This window comes from Cynocephalus volans, chromosome 1 (assembly GCF_027409185.1).
Source record: "Cynocephalus volans isolate mCynVol1 chromosome 1, mCynVol1.pri, whole genome shotgun sequence".
Classification (NCBI taxonomy): domain Eukaryota; kingdom Metazoa; phylum Chordata; class Mammalia; order Dermoptera; family Cynocephalidae; genus Cynocephalus; species Cynocephalus volans.
The window spans coordinates 58,411,706-58,432,905 of record NC_084460.1 but is presented as its reverse complement, the minus strand read 5'-3'; the positions used below and the strand labels follow the sequence as shown (position 1 = coordinate 58,432,905).

Here is a 21,200-nt window from a genome sequence, read left to right as displayed (position 1 = left end):
CGACCCCTGGTCCTGGCACCTTACCTTTTGTGCTCTTCTGGGCTGGATGTGCCAGTATTTTGCATCTACGTTCACAAGAGGCATTAGTCTGTAGTGTTCTTCCTTTGTGCCTTTTTTCTTGTTTTGGTGTTGGAGTCGTGCTGGCCTTGTAGCAGACTGGGAAGTGTCTCCTTACCTTGCGTTTTCCAGAGGAGTTTGTGTAGAGCTAGGGTTACTCCTTCCTTAAGTTTTGCAGAGAATTTCCAGTGAAGCCATCTGGGCCTACTCTTGTCTCTATCGGAGGCATGTGGTGTTTGGGGTGTCGTTTTAGGATGGCCTAGTGGGTACCTCACTCCTGGTCTCAGTGTGCACCTGGCCAGGAGAGAGGGGCCTGGAAGGAAATGGGCTCAGAGGACAAAGACCTCAGCGATGAAGGTGCATGACCCCTAGTATCCTGGCTTTATCAGAAACGACAGCTTCTAATTTGTAGAAACCTCATTTCTCCCCAAAAGGATACACCTCCTTCCTCCTAATGATTTCTGATTTACAATCTGTACAGCTCACTTTGGGCTGTGAATAATGCTATTTTATGTTCTTTAATTTTTTCTCAGTTGAATTATTGGCGTATAAAGTTGAGCAGGAAAAATGTATAGCAAGCGACCTGCAGAAAACCCTGAGTGAGGAGCAAGAGAAGGCGCTTTGTGTTCGGAAGCTCCTGGTGGTGGAGCAGAACGCAGTGAGAGACTTGAAGTCCGAGCTCTGTGAGTGCAAACAGGAGAACGAAAGACTGCTACAGTCCCTCAACGACGTGCAGAAGGAAGTCCTCCAGCTGAGGTATGGGACTTTGAACAGTGAGACATGCCTTTCCTTCTGGCCCCTCGCCTTTGTAGCTGCCATTAGACATTTCATTGGCTATAAACGGAAGTTACACCCCTGTCGCCACATTTTTCTTGGCATTGAAGTAAGACAGAACCTCTAGTATGCCTTGACATGACAAGGTGTTCTCCTAGCTTTTGGAGAGCAGCGTCCTGCTCACCCTGGGTTTAAGTCTGGTAAAGAGGGTGAAGCACAGGGACAGGTGATGGGAAGTGGCACGGTCCTGGCCCCTGGGTGCTGGCCTGTGTGTCCCCTTCAGAGCGTTCCGTGACATGAGGCATGATGCCGCCTGTTGTCCCCACACAGATCCATGCTGGACAGCAAAGAGCACGATCTGAAGGCCACCCTTCAGGAGCTGGAGAGCGAGCGTGTGAAGGAGCGTGCCCTCCAGAGCCAACTGGAGGAGAAGCAGCTGCAGCATCTGCAGCGGGAGGGCCAGAGTGCCAAGTCCCTGGAGGTAACTGGGTGGTGGGGCCAAAGCCCACAAGGCACAGACCATCCTGGCCAGTATTGGTCAGAAGCGTGAGGCAGTTCTCCTCTTTCATGCCTTCTTTTCTTATTCTTCATGGCAGTGAGATAGGGCTGTATTTTCAGGTAAAATAGTACCTCAGTAGTGACAGCACTGAAGGGTGGACTGCTGGGCAGTCCCCGCTGTCTCTGGGCAGTGTCCTCACTGGCCATCCTGGACAACGTGCAGCCTCAGAGGTCTGTACACAAACCAGATGCATGGTAGGGACACAGCTTCTTTGCACAACGGATCCAGTGGTGGTCTGTAGTTCCAGAGCAAGTCTACCATCAATGCCATGGGTTATGGTGAGTGTTTTTCAGCAACACAGAAATTGTGGTTCAGAGCAAGCAGGAGGTACATGTCTTTGAGTTGGCATTGTGTTTTTCTGAGGATGGGAGAAGGGGCATCTCTGAATCCAGGATGTGTTTGTGCATTTATGCAACAGCACTTCCAGAAAAGTACTTCAGCCATGTAATCAAGATGTCAAAGTAACAAAAAAATCCTTATACATACCCATAGGTAAGCTTACCCATAGGGTAAGCTTCAAAAGGTTAAAGTATATAAACAAAAATTTGAGCATGAAAACTATTTACTTTTCCTCTTAATTTAATTTTGCCATCCTACTTTATCACTGATGTAGGAATTAAGAATATCCTTGGAGAAGCAATATGCTCAGAGTAGTCGACTCTGTGTTGCATTAAAACACGAGCAGATGGCAAAGGACAATCTTCAGAAGGAGCTGCAGATCGAGTCTTCACGCTGTGAGGCGTTGCTGGCACAGGAACGGAGCCAGCTCTCCGAGCTCCAGAAGAGTCTGGAGGCCGAGAAGAGCCGCTCACTGGAACTGTCGGAGGCCTTGCAGCATGAGCGGCTCCTGACGGAGCAGCTGAGCCAGAGGACCCAGGAGGCCTGTGCCCACCAGGAGACGCAGGTGCACCGTGCTTTGTTGCGGAAGCTGAAAGAAGAGAAGTCCCATGTGGTGGAGCTGCAAGCAGTGCTTGAAAAGGTGCAACAGCAAGCCGTGCGTTCACAGCAGCAGCTTGAAGCCGAGGCTCAGAAGCGCTGTGAAGAACTCCGGAAAGAGAAGGAGGTAAGTGCCATGTTGAAGTCAACTGTGGAAGCCCTGCAGACCCCAAAACAAGAGCTGAGATGCTATCTGGAGAGAGAAAGGGAGAAGCCAGCTTGGTTACAGGCAGAATTAGAGCAGTTACACACAAGATTGAAAGAGCGAGAAGGACTCAAGGATACCACGAGGAGAATGAAGCCAAGGCAGAGCCGAGCAGACACGGAACAATGGAAGAAGTGGCCGAGAGACAAGGAGAGGCTGGTGAGAGCCGTCTGCTGCACAGTCAGTGCTGAGAAGTCACAAGCGACGGGAGGGCTAGACAACGCACATGGGTCTCATGGGGGTGTTTCTGGGTTCTCTGCTCTGTTCCATTGGTCTACAAGTCTGTCCTTATGCCCACACCACACTTTTGATTACTCTAGCTTTGTAGCAAGCTTTGAAATCAGCGAGTGTGATTCCTCCAGTGTCATTCTTTTTCAAGATTGTTTTGGCTGTTTGGGGCTCCTCACAATTCCATATGAATTTGAGGATTGGCTTTTTCATTTCTGCATAAAAGGCCATTGGGATTTTGCTGTGGATTGGGTTAAAAATGTAGATTGCTTTGGGTAGTATTGACATCTTAACAATATTAAGTCTTCTGATCCTTAAACATGGAATGTCTCTCCATTTATTTAGATCTTTAATTTCTTTCATCCGTATTTTGTAGCTTTCATGATATAAGCTTTATACTTTTGTTAAATTTAGTCCTAAGTCTTTTATTATTTTTTTGGTGCTCTTGTACATGGAATTGTTTTCTTAACTTTATTTTCAGATTGTTCATTGCTGGTGTATAGCATACAGTTGATTTTTATATACTGATTTTGTATCCTGCAGCTTTGCTGAACTTGTTTAATAGTTCCAATATTTTTAAATTTTTAAATATTTTTAAATATTAAAAATTTTTTTTAATATGGATTTTCCATATATAAGGTCATGCATCTATAAATAGACGTAGTTTTACTTCTTCCCTTCCCATTTGGATGTTTTTTATTTCCTCTTCTTGCCTGATTACACTGGTGAGAACTTTCCGTGTAATGCAGTGGTGAGAGCAGACGCCGTTGCCTCGTTCCCGAACTTGGGGAAGCTTTCAGTTTTTCACCATTAAGTATGATGTTAGCTGTGGGGTTTTTGTTGATGCCTTTTACCGGACGCTTTTTTGTTAATGCCTTTTACCCTTCTATTCCTTGTTTACTCAACCTTTTTAAATTTAATCATGAAAGAGTATTAGATTTTGTCTTTTCAGTGCTTTTTGAGATCTGTGGTTTTTGCCCTTTATTCTATTGATATCATAAAGTATGACCTTGATTGATTTCTTGTGGTGAGCCATGCTTGCATTCCTGGGATAAATTCCACTTGATCATGGTGAATAATTCTTTTTATATGTTCCTAGATTCAGTTTGCTAGTATTTTATTGAGGATTTTCACTTCTGTAATCTTAAGGGATATTGGTCTGTGGTTTTCTTTTCTTTCTTTTTTTTGGTGGCCTGCCAGCGTGGGGATCTGAACCCTTGACATTGGTGTTATAACATTGCACTCTAACAGCTGAGCTAACCAGCCAGCCCATGTAGTGTTCTTTTCTTTCCTTGTGATGTCTTTGGTTTAAGTTTCAGGATAACATTGACCTCAAAGGTGGGCTGGGAAATAGTCCTTCCTCTTTCATTTTTAGGGTGGTCCTTAATTTTTAGATACATTTTGTGTCAGCCAAAAGCTTCTGTGTCTTATGGATTAATGTCTGTTTTGCCCTCTTTGAAAATATTTTTTAAAGGCTTTTAAAAAAAATAACCTTTACTATTTCTGTTTTTATATTTTATGTAGTTATAACACACAGGTAAAACCAATGGCCTGGTCTTTTTAAGATTAGTCTGCCACGAAATAGTTAAGAAATGAACATCTATTTCTAAGACCTAAACTCTAGGTTTCTAAATGTTACAAGATTTCAAAAGGTTGTAATATTAGTTTTGTAAGTTCATATCAGAGATGTGATTAATATTTTTTAACAGCTTTATGAGATATAATTTACATACCATTGAATTCACTTATTTAAATTGCCCAGTTTAGTGGTTTTAAGTATACTTAAAGAATTATGCAACTATTTCTACAATCAATTTTAGAATATTTTCATCACCCCAAAAAGGAACCCCATACTCATTAAATAATCACTCACCATCTCCCCCCTTAGCCCTGGCAACCACTAGTCTGTTTTCTGTCTCTTGTTTTCATTTAATTTTTTTTTTTTATTGTAAAAATGAGTGGTAACATGATTGCTTAAAAAATAAATACAAAGAAAAAGTTTTCTAAGTTAAATTAATAACTGTTCTTCATGATGCACCTTGATATGTGTTTTTAAGTGATGTAACCCTTTTGGAGTTATTTCTACTGTAGATGGCTAATTTGATCTGGATTACAGAATCCTTCCCTAGCCGTATCTACTAGAGCCTCCCAAGATAGCCATTTCAGGGCAAACTTCATCTTTTTTGAACAATGTAAACTCGTCAGTTCCTCTGTGTCTTACTTTCTTCATCTGAAAAATAGGTGAAATAATAATCTCTGTTCGCCTATGAGGCTCAAGCATAAGTGAGATGTTAGGAAGCTGTGAAACCGCACTCCTGGTCACCTGTGAGTAGGTGTGTGTACCATGGCGTGGATCTGGCTGTGTGGGGGCCATGGAGCTGGGTGGTTTCTCTGAAACTTCACTCGTGGGCCTCAGGCTCAGTTCTTGGTGTTCTCTCCCCAACATGGGGAGCCTCGTCTACCTGTTTCACCTTTGTTTTCCATGAGGAGTGCCACTGGGAATCCACAGGTGCCCTTTCTGAAGCTGCCTCATCCCTCCTCACCCCTGTCCAGTGACTGATTCTGTCTCCTGCCCTGTGGAGAGTTGGGCCTGGGCAGGGGTTCAGCACTGTGCACCACTTCTCCATAGCTCAGAGAGTTGGTGCTCAGTAAGGTCAGCATAGACCCCAAGGGGCTGTCCAGTAACCCAAGCTCAGACCCCAGCCTGCACTCAGGTTCTGCAGGGCTTCCCCGCAGTTCATACACATGTGCCCATGCATGTGTGTTCACCTGCACGTGTGTGTGTGCCTGACTGTGTGTGTGTTTGTGTGTGGGCATGTGCCCGTGTGAGTGGAGCTGGGGACCGTTTGCTTCAGCACTGCAGGTCCCTCTCCTTCTGCCCCTGTGTTCCTACCTTGGACCTGGTGAAAGCCTAACAGGTCTCAAAATACAGAGATGTTCACCACTGAAATTCCGGAGTGCTGTTCAGCCTTCTCTGAGTTGGAGGCTCCTCTGAGTCTGTGTTGCACCTGGAACACCACAGTGTGGAGGGCGTTGGGTGAACTAGTTCAAGGGATCCCGGTAGAAGTCCTATGTGCAGAGTAGAGGCTGCCTGCCTGAGGGTTCTGGCTCTGGTCCATGAAGGGCCTGCCTGCCCCGTGCACTGCTGCATTTTCTTTTGCTGGATGGCTTTGCTTTTGGAACACTCACAGGAAGCTCTTTTCTGTTTTTGCCATTGGGAACAGCGGGAATTACAATTACAACGTCAGCGTGATGAGCACAAGATCAAGCAGCTTCAGCAGACGGTGAGAGAGCTGGAGTCAAAAGAGCAGGCGCTTTGCGGCAATGGCCCCCACCTGGGCTCTCCCCACAGGGCCTGCAGCTTGGGCTTGGACTGTCTCCGGGAACAGCAGCAGGAACTGGAGAGGATAAGGCAGCAGCTGCTGTGTGCTGCCAGGCTCCTAACCTGCTTTATTAACCAGACTGTGGACAGGTGAGGGTGCACGTTGCCTGGAACTAGCTAGCACTGTGCAGTCAAATGCCCTTATGTTAAGAAAAATGCTGAAGGGCCATTGTTAATGAACTCACACCCTATTTCTTTCCCCATGCAAGACTCTCCTGAAAAATACAGACAAAATCGTATTTTTTACATTCTAATATTAGAGGAAAAAATCTTGTGAATCAAATACATCTGACCTTGGGTTTCCAAGTTTCTTTTAGTTTGGTTCTCCACACTCCTTTACAGTGCTTCGCCACCCAGAGGGTTTGGAGCCTGGACACCTCCCCCAACCAGTCGTCCCACCCTGCCCTGCCCATCAACATTAGGGTTCTGCCTGGTGTCTGTGTCACACTGAGCCTCTGAGGCTATCACCACACACCTGGGATGTAGGGTTATACCATTAAGAAGTCAAGACCATGATGTTTTGTATGAACAGAAAAATTAATATTTGCCATTTTCCCTACATGCAGAAATTCAGCTAATACAGTTCTCTTGTGTGCTCTTGGATTTAATTTATAGAGCAGCATGATTTCTAAGCATAGTTTCATTCAGGACAGGGTTTTTAATGATTGACATGGAATTCCAGCAGAAAGCCGCAGTGTGTGGCGACGTGCGTGTGGTTGTGCCTCCTTGTGCTCACTGTCGAGTGGCTGGAGGTTTCTGAGGTTCACGGAAGTACCCACCTGCAGGCGCTGCTTCCCACTATGAGGCTGCTCTGCCTTGTAGCTCAATGAAGTGATTCACAAACAAGCACAGATAAACCCACACAGGGACCCCGTGGTGGTGTCACTCTTAGTCTCTCTCTTGAGGAGATGCTGCATAAACCCATTTTCCCTGTCTCTGTTCAGCAGGGAGTTCTTGAATGGGTTTGGATGATGGTCATTTGGGATACATATGAACCTTTTAAATGCCTGTTTGTCTTTATAGGACAATTAATGATTGGACATCATCCAATGAGAAAGCAGTGACATCTTTATTGCGTACGTTAGAGGAACTGAAGTCTGAACTGAGCACGTCCACCTCCTCCCAGGTTAGCTATAGAGCTCCTCCATGCCCCACCCTATGCTCCTCCTGCCCTGACAGAGGGAGCTGAGGCTGAATATGTGACACATGCCGCCTCTCCTGCAGAGGATGTCTTGGCAGCCTTGTGGTTTCTTCCTTTATTGTTGGCCAGTTGTTCCTCCCTCCCTCACTATCTTCGACTTCAAGTTTGCTGTCTGGCTGACCAGGAAGGTGCTATGCGGTGATAGATGGCCTCCATATCTTGGCACATGTTGTGTTGTTTTTAGGGGTTTGGGTGTGCTGTGCACAAGTGTTGTGTGACTTTCTAGACTCTCTGCTCTCACATGTCACTCACTGCACGTCCTGGATGTATGCAGGGTATGCTGCTGGTCTGGAGAGTCTGTGGGTTCTGCTCTGCTGTGAGGGCAGACATGCCTGAAGTTCTGCAAGCTTCTTGAGAAGCTGCTGAGTGTTCGCCTCAGCCCAGCCTGCTTGCGTGTTTGTGTTGAGAGCCTTAGCTGGAAATGAAAACCCAAGTTCTCTGTGGAAATTCTGAGCTCCCTATTAGCTGCCTCTGAAGGGTGTTAGAAATCTTGGCTGCTGATATAAATTCCTGATAAATATTCTGACATTTGTGAAATCATAGCATTTATGTGGAAGCAACATGAATGTTCAGCAGCAGGAGAGTTGCACTGATCAGCCTTTGATCCTGCTTACCCCCAACCTCACTCGCTGAGCATCATCAGTTGGTGTGGCACATCCTGTCCCCCTTGTGTTGGGTGCTGGTGACCATTTTAGTGTCCCACACCCTCTGTAGGCTGATTGTGGAAATGAATCTGCCTTAAGGGACTTACACATTTGACCCTCAGGGTGAGCAAACGATACTTCCTGGGTACCTCTTCAGGTGCAGTCTGTGTATGGTACTATTAGAACCACCACAAAAGGGTTTCATTTTGTGACAGGCCTACATTATTCATGCAGCCCAGTTTTGTGCAAAGTCTATTTTGTAGAGAATTGATTTGATGACTTTTATCATTTCTGGTCCCAGGCTTTGCCCAGCCCATAGCTTCCCATTGAACCCCAAGCACATTTAAAGTTATAATCCTTGATAATAATCAGCAACAATGAAAAGCACGAATAACGTGCATGCCTTTCAACAAAAAAATTATTGTAAATTAGTTTTTGTCTTCTCCTTTTCAAGAAAAAAATGGCAGCAGAACTACAAATCCAGCTTGTGGATGTCTTGCTGAAAGACAATGATTCTCTTACAAAAGCTGTCAGCACAGTTACCCGAGAGAAAGCAGAGCTGTGCAGGGCGTTGTCCAAGCTCGAAAAGACCTTGAAGCATCATCTGCAGAAGGGCTGCACCCTGAGCGTAAGTGTCTGCACTTTCTTTTTAACATGTGTGATTCAGGCACCTGCCTACCAGCCTGAAGCCACAATTATCTGGATTAGCTTTTCTCAACAGATGTGGCACATGCGCATCAGTTTTTCCTACTTAACCAGCGTGGGCTCTATGCTCTCTTGTTTGAAGTCTTGCTCAGTGTTCCAAAATGTTTTGACATCTTAGTGTATTTTCCACTTTATTCACAGACATGCACACGTGTGTGCACACTGTGTCACCATGATCCTGACCACTACATGATGTTTGCTACATGTTCATAAAAGGAAATTTTGATTAAAAACATAATAATCTAACCAAATTAGAGTTTTATTTGGCTCTTAATTAAAATGTTTTACAATTTTCCTGATGTAGTTTGATAGATTTTTGTCTGGAATGCCTGATTTTCTTTCTTTCTTTCTTTTTTTTTTTTTTTAAGATGACCGGTAAGAGGATCTTAACCCTTGACTTGGTGTTGTCAGCACCATGCTCACCCAATGAGCTAACCGGCCATCCCTATATGGGATCCGAACCCATGGCCTTGGTGTTATCAGCACCGCACTCTCCCGAGTGAGCCACGGGCTGGCCCCTGGAATGTCTAATTTTCTTCTTTCATATTTATTTTTCTGTTTGTAATTTGCTTTGTTTTTTACAATGAGAACTTTTTAAAAATTACTTTTTAATTTATATACAGTAAAATTTGCTCTTTTTTGTTGTAATGTCAGACAAGTTTTACACATGCATAGATTCTTGTAACCTGCATAACCACCACCACTGACAATACAGAATGATGCCAACCCCCCAAAAGAACTGCCATCATGCCCTTCCCACTCTGGCTGCCAGGCACTGACCTGGGCTCCTTCCCTGAATGTCATGTGACTTGTTGACAGTCTTTTTCCTTCAGTACTCTGAATATATTCTCCCATTCCTTAGGGTGTCTACTGAGAAATCCACTGAGAGCCTTATTGGGGATCCATTGAATGTTATGTTTTTCTTTCCTCTTGCTGCTTTCAGTATTCTCTCTTTGTCTTTGGTTTTTGATAATTTGATTATGATGTGCCTTGAGGCATTCCTCTTTGAATTGAATTTGATTGGTGACCTCTGAACTTCCTGTACCTAGAGGCTGTCATCTTTCTCCATATTTGGGAAAATTTCAGCCATTATTTCCTTAAATATGCTTTCTAGATTTCTTTATCTTCTCCTTTGGGTATACCAATTATGTAAAGATTATGTAGAGATTGCTTGAAGGAGTCTTATAATTGCTGCAGTTCTGTTTCATTTTTTTCTTATTTTTTTTTTATGTTCCTCTGGATAATTTCATATGTTCTGTCTTTGAGCTCACTGATTCTTTCCTCTTTGATCAAGTCTGCTATTAGAGCTTTCTATTGAGTTTTTCAAGTCAGACAACATATTCTTTATTTTTAGAATTTCTATTTGCTTTTTAAAAATTGATTCTATTTCTTTGTCAAGTTTCTTGTTGTCCTTGATTAGTTTCCAAATATTTTATAATTTTCTATCTGTATTTTTGTGTGACTCCCTGAACATCTTTAAGAGGATTATTCTTAATTCTGTGTCAGATATTTCATGAATCTGCTTTGCTTCTGGGTTCGTTTCTGACACTTTGGTTTCCTTTGGTGGTGTTATGTTTCTCTGTTCTTTCTTGATCTTTGTGTTTTTGCATTGATGCCTGTGTGTTTGAGGAGACAGCCACCTCTTCCAGGTTTTATAAGTGCTTGTTGGTGATATTAGACCTTTAATGTTCAAAATCAGAACTTTATCATTGGTCTATGGTTTTTTCCCCATGCTGTGGTGGATTAATAGCAACCACCACTACTTAAAAACTGCCCTGGAACTAATTTCCTATCCCGTGGTTAATTCCCGGATTGGGGGAAATTTCCTGAATTTGAACTTGGGACTGGAACTTGAACTCTGCCTGAGCTAAATTGCTGTCTTGCTGTTGTTTCTGATTTTAAATGTTGGCTGTTTAGGTCATTTAGATTATTCCAGGTCATTTGGGGTTACTACAAAATGCCACTGGGCTGTGGAAATTCTGGCCCAGGACTGAGTCTTTCCTGCAAACCGTGCCCCTTACAGTTCCATCACACTGACCAGTCTCCACCATGTGACACCTGTGCCAATTGGAAGGCAGATCAGTTGCCCATTCTGCTCCCCCATGTTCCCCTGGTGGATCAATCCCCCACCTCTACCCCCCAGCACTGCAGACATTTCCTGTGGGGCAGGCCCTGCACAAGTCTCCCACAAAGATTCCCTGATATCCTGGTGATTCTGTTCTCCCGTCCTATGCAGGCACTGGGGAAGCTCACCAGCAGCTTTCCTGGTGTAGGAAATGGGATGGGATGGTGCATGCTGAAGTGATTTTTTTTGGCCAGTGTTTATGGCACCCTTCTCCCCTGCAGATTCCAAGCAGCTTCATGCAAAGGGTGCTACTGTGGCTTTGCTGCCTTTAGGCAGCTGCTCTGTGAGTGGCTGGAGCTGGGTCTGGGTGGAATAATTCCTCCTCCTTGCCGCAGCTTTCTGCACCTTCATGGACTCAGTGGGTCTCTGTTCCACCTCCCCAAGTTCCAGTGATTATAGGATGGCAGTTTTTATGTTTAAATAGTCGTAAGTTGATCAGTTGTGGGGGGAGTGACGCCAGGATCCTCTGTTCCAGCATCTCGGTGACATTGATCCTCTTTTCTTTTACAGATCATGCCAAGAGTTTTATAGTTTTACTTTTTGCATTTAAGTCTGTGACCCATTTTAATTGAATTTCTGTTTATGGCCTGAGGGATAGGTTGAGGCTTGACTCTACAAGTCCCAGAAAAAAACCCTGTCAGTCATGGTATATTATCGTTTTTATACACTGCTGTATTTGATCTATTAATAGTTTGCTGAGTACTTTGTACCAGAGTTCATGAGGGATGTTGATCTAGAGTTTTCTTTTCTTGTATTGTCTTTGTCTGGTTTTGGCCTCAAAAAATGAGTTGGGACATGTTCCCTTTTATTTTGTTTTCTGGAAGAGATTAGGTAGAGGTGATATTATTTCTTTCATGTATGTTAAAATTCACCAGCAAAAGCATCTGGGCCAGGTGTTCTCTTTTTTGGAAAGTTTTTAATGACAGCTTTGATGTTTTTTATTAGATACAGGACAATTCAGTTTCCTTTTTTCTTCTTGGGTAAGTTTTAGTACTTTGTGTCCTTTAAGGAATTAATTCATTTTATCTTAGTTGTGGAATTTATGTGCAGAGGGCTGTACAGAGTGTTTCCTAAATGTACTTTTATGTCTGTTGGGTCAGTGGTGATGCCCCATCTTTTGTTCTGGTAATAGATGAGGGGGAAAACAACCAAACTGTTTTTCCTGCTCTCTCACACACCACACTGTACTGCACCTTTGGTCACCAAAATGCATGGAGATTTCTTCCCACCAACAAGCAGTTCTGCACTGGACACCAACTGGGTGTCCTACAACTTAACTCAGTTCTGACACTATCTACCTAGAGAAAGTATGAGATCCCACAAGGTAAGGGCTCAGTCCCACAAGAGTGCGCACACTTCAGCTGCCAACCTTAGATCCCAGGTTGTGACCAGTGGTTCTGACCAACTGGCTGTCATTCATGGTTTTCACAGTTCCCTTCTCAGGTTTGATTAATTTGCTAAGATAGCTCATGGAACTCGGAAACACCTGTTTACCTATTTATTGTAAAGCATAATACAAAGGACACAGAATAACAGCCAGACAAAGACACGGTGGGGCAAGATATGGGGAAGGGGTGTGCTCCGGGCACCTCCACATATTCAGCAACTCAGAAATTCCCCAAACCCTGTCCTTTTGGATTTTTGCAGAGGCTTCATTATGTAGGCATTGTTGATTACATCATTGGCCACTGGAGATCAACTCAACCTTCATCCTCTCTCCCTTCCCCAGAGGTGGGGGGTGAAAATTCCAACCCTCTAATCACAGGGTTGGTCCCCCTGGCCACCAGCCCCCACCCTGAGGATATCCAGGAGTCCACCAGGAGTCACCTCATTAGAACAGAAGAGGCTCCTGTCACCCAGGAAATTCCAAGGGATTTTGGAATTCCGTGTCAAATGCACTTATCACCTAGAAATTAGGAAGGTCTTAGGAGTTCTGTATCAGGAACTGGGGGAGAGACCAATATATATATTTCTTATTATATCACAGTAACTAATGTTGGTGATTTGTGGCCTTTTTTTTGGTCAATCTGGCTAGAGTTTTATAAATTTTGATTTTTTCCCCCTAAGAACTAGCTTTCAGTTTCAGTGAAATTCTCCATAGATTTTCTGTTTTCAATTTTATTGACAGTACTCTTATTTTTATTATTTCCTTCACTCTGCTTGCTTTGGGTTTAGTATAGTCTTTTGTAGTTTCTTAAGACAGAAGCTTAAATGATTAAGTTGAGGCTTTTCCTTTGTCACTAAGCATTTAATGCTAAATATTTCCCTTTAGGCACTGCTCAAGATGCATCCCACATATTCTGATATGTTGTTATTTTAATTTACCTCAAAATATTTTATTTCTCTTGGACTTCCTTTTTAACCCATGGATTATTTACTAGAATATTGTTTAATTTCCAAACATCTGAGTATTTTCCGGATATCTACCTGCTTTTGCTTTCTGGTTTAAGTCTGCTTTTGTCAGAGAACATACTTTGGATAATTTTAGTTTCTTTAAGTTTAACAAGGCTTGTTCTATGGCCCCGCATTTGATCTTTCCTGGTGAGTGTTCTGTGGACACGTGGAACACATGGAGTGGGGTGTTCGTACCATCAGCCAGGTCCAGATGGTTGGTGGTAGAGTTCAGGTCTCTTGTGACCTTACCGAGTCTCTTCCTGTTGTGTCAGTTACTAATGAAATTGTGGCTTTGTCTGTTTTTTCCCTCAGTCCTGTCCAGTTTTACTTTGTCTATTTTGAAGCTCTGATATCAGGTAAAGGTAAAGGGAACACTGTACTCATGATACGGGGTTCAGCCACCAAGCAGACCCCATGACTAACGAATGGTTTTGGGTGTGAATTTTTACAAGGGCTCCTAAGAGAGCCACTTTGGGCCTCAGTTCCGAGCCTGCCTGCTTCCCTGGAGCTCACTCAGGAAGAGTTTTGAGGTTCTCTTTTTAGGTCATCCTGTTGGGCCTATGTGGACTGTAAACCATAGTCACTGGTAGAACATTTTTTGTCCTTTATGTGAATGTTAACGAAGAAACCAGGAAATAATGTTTTTAACGAGTAGACTGAAGGTGGGCTGGTGGAGTACTTCCTCCTGTAAGTCCGAGGTCGCTTGTGTTCTTTGTGGAAACAACCCAAGCTGTGTTTCAGAATAGTCTTTTCCTTCTGCCCTGTCAGGGCAGTTATGAGAGGGCTGCTCCGCAGGCACCCCCCTCCTTGGGTACTCCCTCTGGCATCATAGGTTGGCACGACCTGTCTCCTTTGATTTCCTTTTCAAACTGCTGTATGTACGGCCCTGCCCACATGGTGGGACACTGCCCACCCTTGGCCTGAGTGGCCCTTGTGTGAGGCTGTCACTGATGTTCTTACCTGTGTGATTTAATAGGTGTTTGCATTCGCCACTGGTTGGCATTTGTGTGAGAGCACTTAAGGCTTAAAGCTTTGAGTTTGAAAGCTTATTTTACAAGTATTTGGTGTTTGTTTTTATTGAAATGTACCTTTCGTGCAATCATACCTCAGTACATGGCATGTAATAATTCCCCATAGTCTTAATTATCTCGCTGATAACATTATGTAACAGCTTGGGTACCACTGAAAAGACACTGCAGGTGAAGAGGGACATGGGCGTGGTGTGCATCCATGCAGTTAGCGCTGCCCCCACTGGGTCCCCAGCCTCATGTGCACTCTGGGCCCCTCCCACCTGTGGTGGGCCTCCCCCTACAGAAGTCTCTGGAGCAGCCATGGAAGATGCGAGGTGTGAGAGCACGACCTTCTCCCTCGGGGGTGGGGGTGGGGTTGTGGTGCGGAATGGTCATGTTCTGTCTTGCCCTGCTTGCTGTCATTCTTCCCAAGATGCTGTCACTTGAGAGCAGCTCTATAGACACTGCTGGCTGTGGTTTGTTGCAGAGTTTGGACAGGTCTGCACGGAAGCAAGACCGGGCAGTTTTGCAGAGTTCATCACAACACTCAGACCCAAGCCTGCCCACGCCAGCTGCGAACGAGGAAGCAAACACCTGCAATGTCAAAGTAAGACTGAGCCCATATGCAGCACAGGCTACAGAGTGTCGCTGCTGCTTTTAAATTTGGGGTTTGCTAACTGCAGGCAAAAGCATTTTCATGACCACAAGGTTCTTGTTTGCTGGGCATAGCTGCCGACACTAGTGCCAAATGCTTGCCTGTTACAGCGGGAGGACATGCTGCTTTTAGCAGTCAAGTCACAGCGAGGAAAGGAAATTAAAAAGAAAAATTTTGATTTGAAACTTGCTCTGGTTGTGCAGACATAGAGCTTCTGTGCTCACGAGTTAGGGGTGGAGCACATAGTGCTCTGCAGCAGCAGCCTGAAGAAATCTTGGACCAGTGATTTGCTAGAGATGGTTTTGACAGTGTGGCATGCCATCGACCCTCTCTCACGCAAAAAATGCTTATCAGAAATTGGACAACAAGTTCTGTGTAGGTTTCTGGTTTCACACAGCTCTTCCACCCCACATGATGTCTGTAGAACCCATGATGAGAGTTGATTAAATTCAAGGAGACTTCATTGGGGCTCAGCTGATGATTCTGGATCTTGTCTGATAAGCACAGACCCATCTTTTGATAACAAGTTGCTTCTGGCTGTGGACGTTGTACAAGTCTAACTTTTGTGGTAGTTTGCTAAGGGAAAGACAGTCTGGTTCTTTGTGAAGAGCATTGGTGCAAACATGCTGTATGGGTTTGTCAGAAAAATGCTTTGGTTCCTGAGATTTTTTACTATTTTTTTTTTCTTTTAGATGGAAAAATTGTACCTGCATTATTTAAGAGCAGAGAGCTTTAGAAAAGCTCTGATTTATCAAAAGAAGTATCTTTTACTGTTAATTGGTGGATTCCAGGATTCTGAACAAGAAACACTCTCCATGATAGCCCATTTGGGGGTGTTTCCTTCCAAGGCAGACAAGAAAATCAGCACATCTCGTCCTTTCACCAGGTTCCGCACAGCCGTCAGGGTGGTCATCGCCACATTAAGGTAAGCACCCTACAACCTGTAGGTGTGACTGCCTCTGTTGTAAGATTTCAGGATGCCTTATTACAGAGGAACACCTTGCCCCATAACGGGCTTCATGCCAAGATTGATTATGCCAACAGATACATCTAATGAGGTTTAAAACTGCATTCCATGTTGTAAATTCAGTTTTTCTATATTTTAGTCAGAACTATGTTACACGAGAGGAGCTAGGTGCATAGAGGAACATGGTTCACTGAGGGTGGTGGGCTGGTCTTGTGCTTGTGGGCATGGCTGTGAGACCTGGGGGAGCCCCAGCTGTAGGGCAGGGGAGGCCTCTCTGTCCTTGCTTTGACCCGAGATGCGCTTGGGGCCTGACCCTGGCCCGTCTCTGAGTGTCCCGTTCTCTGCCTGCTCCACCCCCACATTCATGTCTTTCTTGGGAGGGCTCTGTCGGTTCCCCAGCCAGCATTTCACAGGGTGTCATTTTTGGAGCAGGAATGCAGCTCCCCGGTGTTATTGGGAATTTTGATCGTCCCAAAAATTACAGTGGTGAAATTTCGTTTCATTTTATAGTTTTAAAATTTACTGAATTTCTAAAAACGTTTGCCCATTGAGAATTGTGTAGCTGTGTCAGCTCCCTGATACCCAGAGGTGTCTTCCCATGGCCATGCTCTGGCCCGTCTGCAGTATGGATACAGGGAGCGGGCAGGGAGTCCAGTTCTTCTCAGAGACCAGGCACCATGCCTATCCAGTTGTTCGGGCCAGTGTGCCAGGCAGAAGAGGGCAGCAGGGGCCCTGCTAGAGTGTGTTGTAGGCCATCTTAAGCCTCAGGGCACCTGGTGCCCTTACCTCTGAGCTCTCCCAACCATAGGCCGTCCGTTGTTATCTGTCCACCCACCTGTCTGTCTGTGCTGTGTTGTGGGGAGGATGTCCTGACCAGGAAGCATTTTAGGTGATAGATGGGGGAGGTAAACTCCATACCCTGCCTCCAGCATCTTCCCATCAGGAGAACAGCAGCATCTCAGAGCAGCGGCTGCCTCTGAGGGGCCTTGATGGGTCTCATCTAGAGGAAACTTATGGTGTCCCACCATTCCGTGGAGGAGGGGGCTGCTGGTGTAAGGCTGGCCTTGAGGGCATCTGGGACCCCCACCCATCCTCCTTGGACACTGGTCACCCCCCACACCATTTGCACTCTCCATCTACTGACTCCGTGAGGGCCAGGGTCTCTGTGTCCTGAGCCTGTCAAGGGGCATTACTGACGGGATGAAGGCTGAACATCCTGAAGACCAGATGGGAGCAGTGTGGGGCTCCGTCACTGGTGTTGCAGACTGGGTTGAACTGGAGTCTGACAACCCTGAGCTGTGCTGTGCTGGGAGTCTGGGGGCCAGTGGTGGTCCACACTGGGCTGAAAGCGCCATGGGGAGGGCTTCGTTAGGGTGTTGGCTGTGGCACGGGGAGGGCATGGCGAGCTCTCCACGTGTGTGCCCAGCCTGCTAGGTCTACACTGGCCGACCAACCGGCTGTGGGGTCTGCACTCCCCATGGGCAGTGAGGCCCCAGATGCTGGTTGTTGGTCTCATTGGGATTTTCATTGCTCCTTTCATTCCCATTTTGCTATAGTTTTAAATGTGTTTTGTCTTCTTTTTTTTTTTGTAGATTACGCTTTTTGGTTAAGAAATGGCAAGAAGTAGATCGGAAAGGAACTCTAGCACAAGGCAGAGCCCCCCGCCCAGGTGGGACTTTTGCTGCCCATTAGCTGTGATTCTCAGACCTCTCTTTCTACTCATAGCATTTGCAGTAATGTTCTAGTCATTTTCACGTCCAGTTGGAATGTAATAAAGAATGATGAGAAAGTTCATGAATTCAGTCAGTGCAGTTGTCAGAGGCTGGCTGGGAATGAGTACAGTAAGACCGAGGTTCACACAGTTGATGTCAGTGGATGAGAGTGGTTCAGAGGAGCACACCAACGACCAAGAAGTACAGAAACGCCAATGTGCTCATTCTTTAATAATTAGTGTTTAATAAAGTGGTCTTTTTTATTCTCCAGAAGCAGGTGAAGTTCAACTTCATACTGCCTGGCTTTCTTCTTAGAGCATCATTGTTTATTTTTGGCTCAAACAGTGAAGTTCTCTGCTGCTGGCCCATGTGCAGAGTGCACAGCTGGCCTTACCAACAGGAGAGGAGCCTCCTGGAAGGCAGGACGCTTGATAGCCCTTGTCTCAGTCTCTAGGAGGGCAGGTGTGAACCTTCACAGCCAATGTGGGGCAGGGGTTGGCTCCCTGGGCCACTGCTGACAGCCAGAGACTGGACTTTCCATATTGGTTTTGACTTTCACATTTTAATAGTTACTTCTTGAAATTAAAAGGCTTTGATTCAACCTTCAAGCAGTCAGGATAGCTTGCCCCGCTCTGGTCCACACCTGGTGGTGTCCAGGGTTTCTGCCCCTCCTTCCTGAGCCCTCTGCTCAGAGTTGATAGAGGCACCACCCTCCACTCTCCACGCCCCACCCTGCACCCCTCCTGAGCTACCTATACAGATTCGGATGATAGGAGTCAGGGTCAGCCTCATGGGAGTAAGTACAGGTGATCATAACTCAGGTTTCTACCAAAGCTTTCTAAACTGTGGTATTATAACTTGGGTTCTTTGGGCCGAGCCCGTGGTGCACTTGGGAGAGTGCGGCGCTGGGAGCGCAGCGACGCTCCCGCCACCAGTTCGGATCCTATATAGGACTGGCCGATGCACTCACTGGCTGAGTGCCGGTAACGAAAAAGACAAAAAAAAAATAACAATAACTTGGGTTCTTTAACAATGTTTTGAAAGGGGCTGGCTCGTGGCTCACTTGGGAGAGTGTGGTGCTGATAACACCAAGGCCACGGGTTCAGATCCCTATATAGAGATGGCCTGTTAGCTCATTTGGGAAAGTGTGGTGCTGACACCAAGTCAACAGTTAAGATCCCCTTACTGGTCATCTTTATATAGGGAAAAAAAAAATGTTTTGAAAGTGCCGTGAAGACTCTTAAAAGCTTACAAATTTTAGATTTTGATAGATGGGCTTTCTTACTAAAATGCATCCATTTCTTTTCCTAATCTCTTATTTAAATTATTCTGGGGAAAGGACCCCGAGCACCACGGCAGCACCGGTCGCCACCTGAAACCAGAGAGTCCCCACCAACCCGGGATGTGCCTTCAGGCCACGCCAGGGACCCCACCTGCCACTCCAGACCTGTAACAACAGCCTCCCTGAGGAGGAGGGGCAGGTCAGTTGTGATGCATTCAGGCTTTTTCACCTCTTCTAATGATCTTCCACCCACCAACGTGGATCCTCAGATGTATTTTGAAAGTTCGGGCTTTGGCCCAGTGCTAGAGCAAGGCAGGGACCACATCAGCACGAATCCACACGGCCTGGAAGTCCAGTTCTGTTGGGGAGGCCTGTGATGCCCCAGGGCCTGGTGCAGTGATATTTATTGAGAGAATAAATGAGTCCGAGGGCCTCTTCCATGTCCAGGTGAGTAAGACCTGTTCCCCACCTGGAAGTGATTTGGAAGCTCGTCAGTGGAAAGTGAAAATTTACACAAACATTCCCCAGGGCCCACTCGAAGGGTAGGAAGAAATATAGGTTTCATTCCAGGGAAAGAGGCAGTTTGGTAAGGCCAGGGAAAGGCACTTTTTTAAAAAGCCGTGCTTTTTTCTTGTGTGGTAAAGAAAGGACATGAAGGAAACCGCCCTAGAGTGAGTCATGCCCCCGACATCTGCGCTCACCCTTCACGGCCGCAGCTGAGCTCAATTCTTTTTTTTTTTTTTTCTTGGTGTGGTGGTTTGTTTTAAGATCTACTCCATCCCCAAATTCAAGATTAGAAAGATCGCTGACTGCTTCTCAAGATCCGGAAGAGTCTTTGACAGAATATATTCACCATTTAGAAATGATCCAGCAAAGACTGGGGGGGTACAACCAGGTAATAAAAGTCCACGTCTAACTATTTATTAAAGTAATGTAGAGAAGACTGTCATATTCAGCTTAAAAATTGTTGTTAGTTTTCACTCTTAATAGTTAGCTGTCAATAGTATCAGAATAAAAATTATAAGTGAAGATATCTCACAAACTTGTAAACAGAGGACCCCAGGATTGGGGCCAGTGTGACTTAATCACTAGCTGGGCCTTTTGGTCCTTTTTTTTTACACTGATAGGGGACATAAAGATCTTATTTCAGCCAGGATATAATTTGTCTTGTGTTTCTTAAATATAATAACTTAAACCACTATATGTATATTTTAATTATAATCGATATCTTACTAAAATTTAGATGAATTCAGTGATAGCATTTCAAAATTGTGAAGCCTTGTAACAAATTGCTATCTCATTCTTATTTACATTTAGATTCCACTTCAAAGAAATCCTGACACCAGAAGATTAAACAATGAATAAAATCCCTGTGGCTTTTGCTGTGACAAGTCCATTTGAAGGAAAGATTTATTTCTTCCTTTTCCTAAGGAAAGCTCATGGTGTGGCATGGGCATTCCTCATTGCCCATGAGTCCTGCTAATTAAGTGTTCTCACCTTTACAAACAAAGCCAAATGGGGTGTCTTCCACGTAGTCTCTCAGTGTCTCAGTTCCTCACCCTCATGAGGCCACAAGCACTTGGGTTGCGGGCAATGGGCGTATCTTCTGTGCCTGTTGGTGGAGCCACTTGTGTGCCTCCAAAAAGGGTAAGCAGAGAATGGCTTCCTGTTGTTTATTTTCTTAATGTGTACAGATGGAAACTTTGTTTAAAAATGAAAATACACAAAAAGAAGGAATAAAATTTAAGCACTATTTTGTTTGTGAATAGCCCTTGTATTGTATTTTTAGTTTTATTTAGTTTGCTTTTCTCACTAGCAAAACAAAACAAAACACAGACTTGGAACTTATGTCAAACTCCTGGAAGGCAAAAATTTTCAGGGGAATGCAAAGCATTCTTCACTTAGTAAAGACAAGTAGCCACTTGCGTATTGCTCAATCTTACTTGGATTCTTATTTTATTTTTGTAAGATGCTGCCACTGTGTATCTGCTTCTCATGACTATGGTCTGAGTTTTTCTCATGCTCACTTATACCATGCGGTAATATCCAGCCAAGTATCCTTTACCAAAAGTACTATATGGGTATAACTATCTCAGTATGTTTTTACAATCTTTGAGCATGATATTTATTTGAACATATTTATTCTGCTGCGCTTAGGTTTTAATATAAAACAACTTTTTCTAAATTGCTACCTAACTTGTTTTGGTGATGGATTTTTCTTTCAACCTTCCACACTGACTCATGTCTGCGTTTTCTGAGTATTAGTCAGCACTATTCTCAGGTCACCTTTTTCAAGAGCTCTTCACTCTTCTGCCTGATGTTGCTGAAGCCAAAATCCTAACCAGGCCCAGGAGCCCAAGAAAT

General features: G+C 44.7%; 1 protein-coding gene across 8 annotated transcripts in view; it reads left to right on the top strand.

The window, feature by feature from the left end:
• Positions 1–20,578, top strand: part of PCNT (pericentrin) — a 128,776-nt gene extending 108,198 nt beyond the window's left edge. For 6 of the 8 annotated variants that reach the window (XM_063079045.1, XM_063079056.1, XM_063079032.1 and 3 more), the window contains 12 exons: positions 591–813; positions 1,162–1,312; positions 2,004–2,453; positions 5,984–6,231; positions 7,165–7,267; positions 8,441–8,614; positions 14,708–14,827; positions 15,568–15,800; positions 17,435–17,511; positions 18,894–19,035; positions 19,605–19,731; positions 20,154–20,578. In XM_063079045.1, the coding sequence (XP_062935115.1) occupies positions 591–813; positions 1,162–1,312; positions 2,004–2,453; positions 5,984–6,231; positions 7,165–7,267; positions 8,441–8,614; positions 14,708–14,827; positions 15,568–15,800; positions 17,435–17,511; positions 18,894–19,035; positions 19,605–19,731; positions 20,154–20,201 (2,096 nt within the window). In that variant the 3' untranslated portion in view covers positions 20,202–20,578. Of the gene's footprint in view, positions 1–590; positions 814–1,161; positions 1,313–2,003; positions 2,454–5,983; positions 6,232–7,164; positions 7,268–8,440; positions 8,615–14,707; positions 14,828–15,567; positions 15,801–17,434; positions 17,512–18,893; positions 19,036–19,604; positions 19,732–20,153 lie in introns of those variants that run through there. The other 2 variants (XM_063079061.1, XM_063079064.1) reach the window with 2 other exon arrangements.
• Positions 20,579–21,200: the final 622 nt, after the last annotated feature.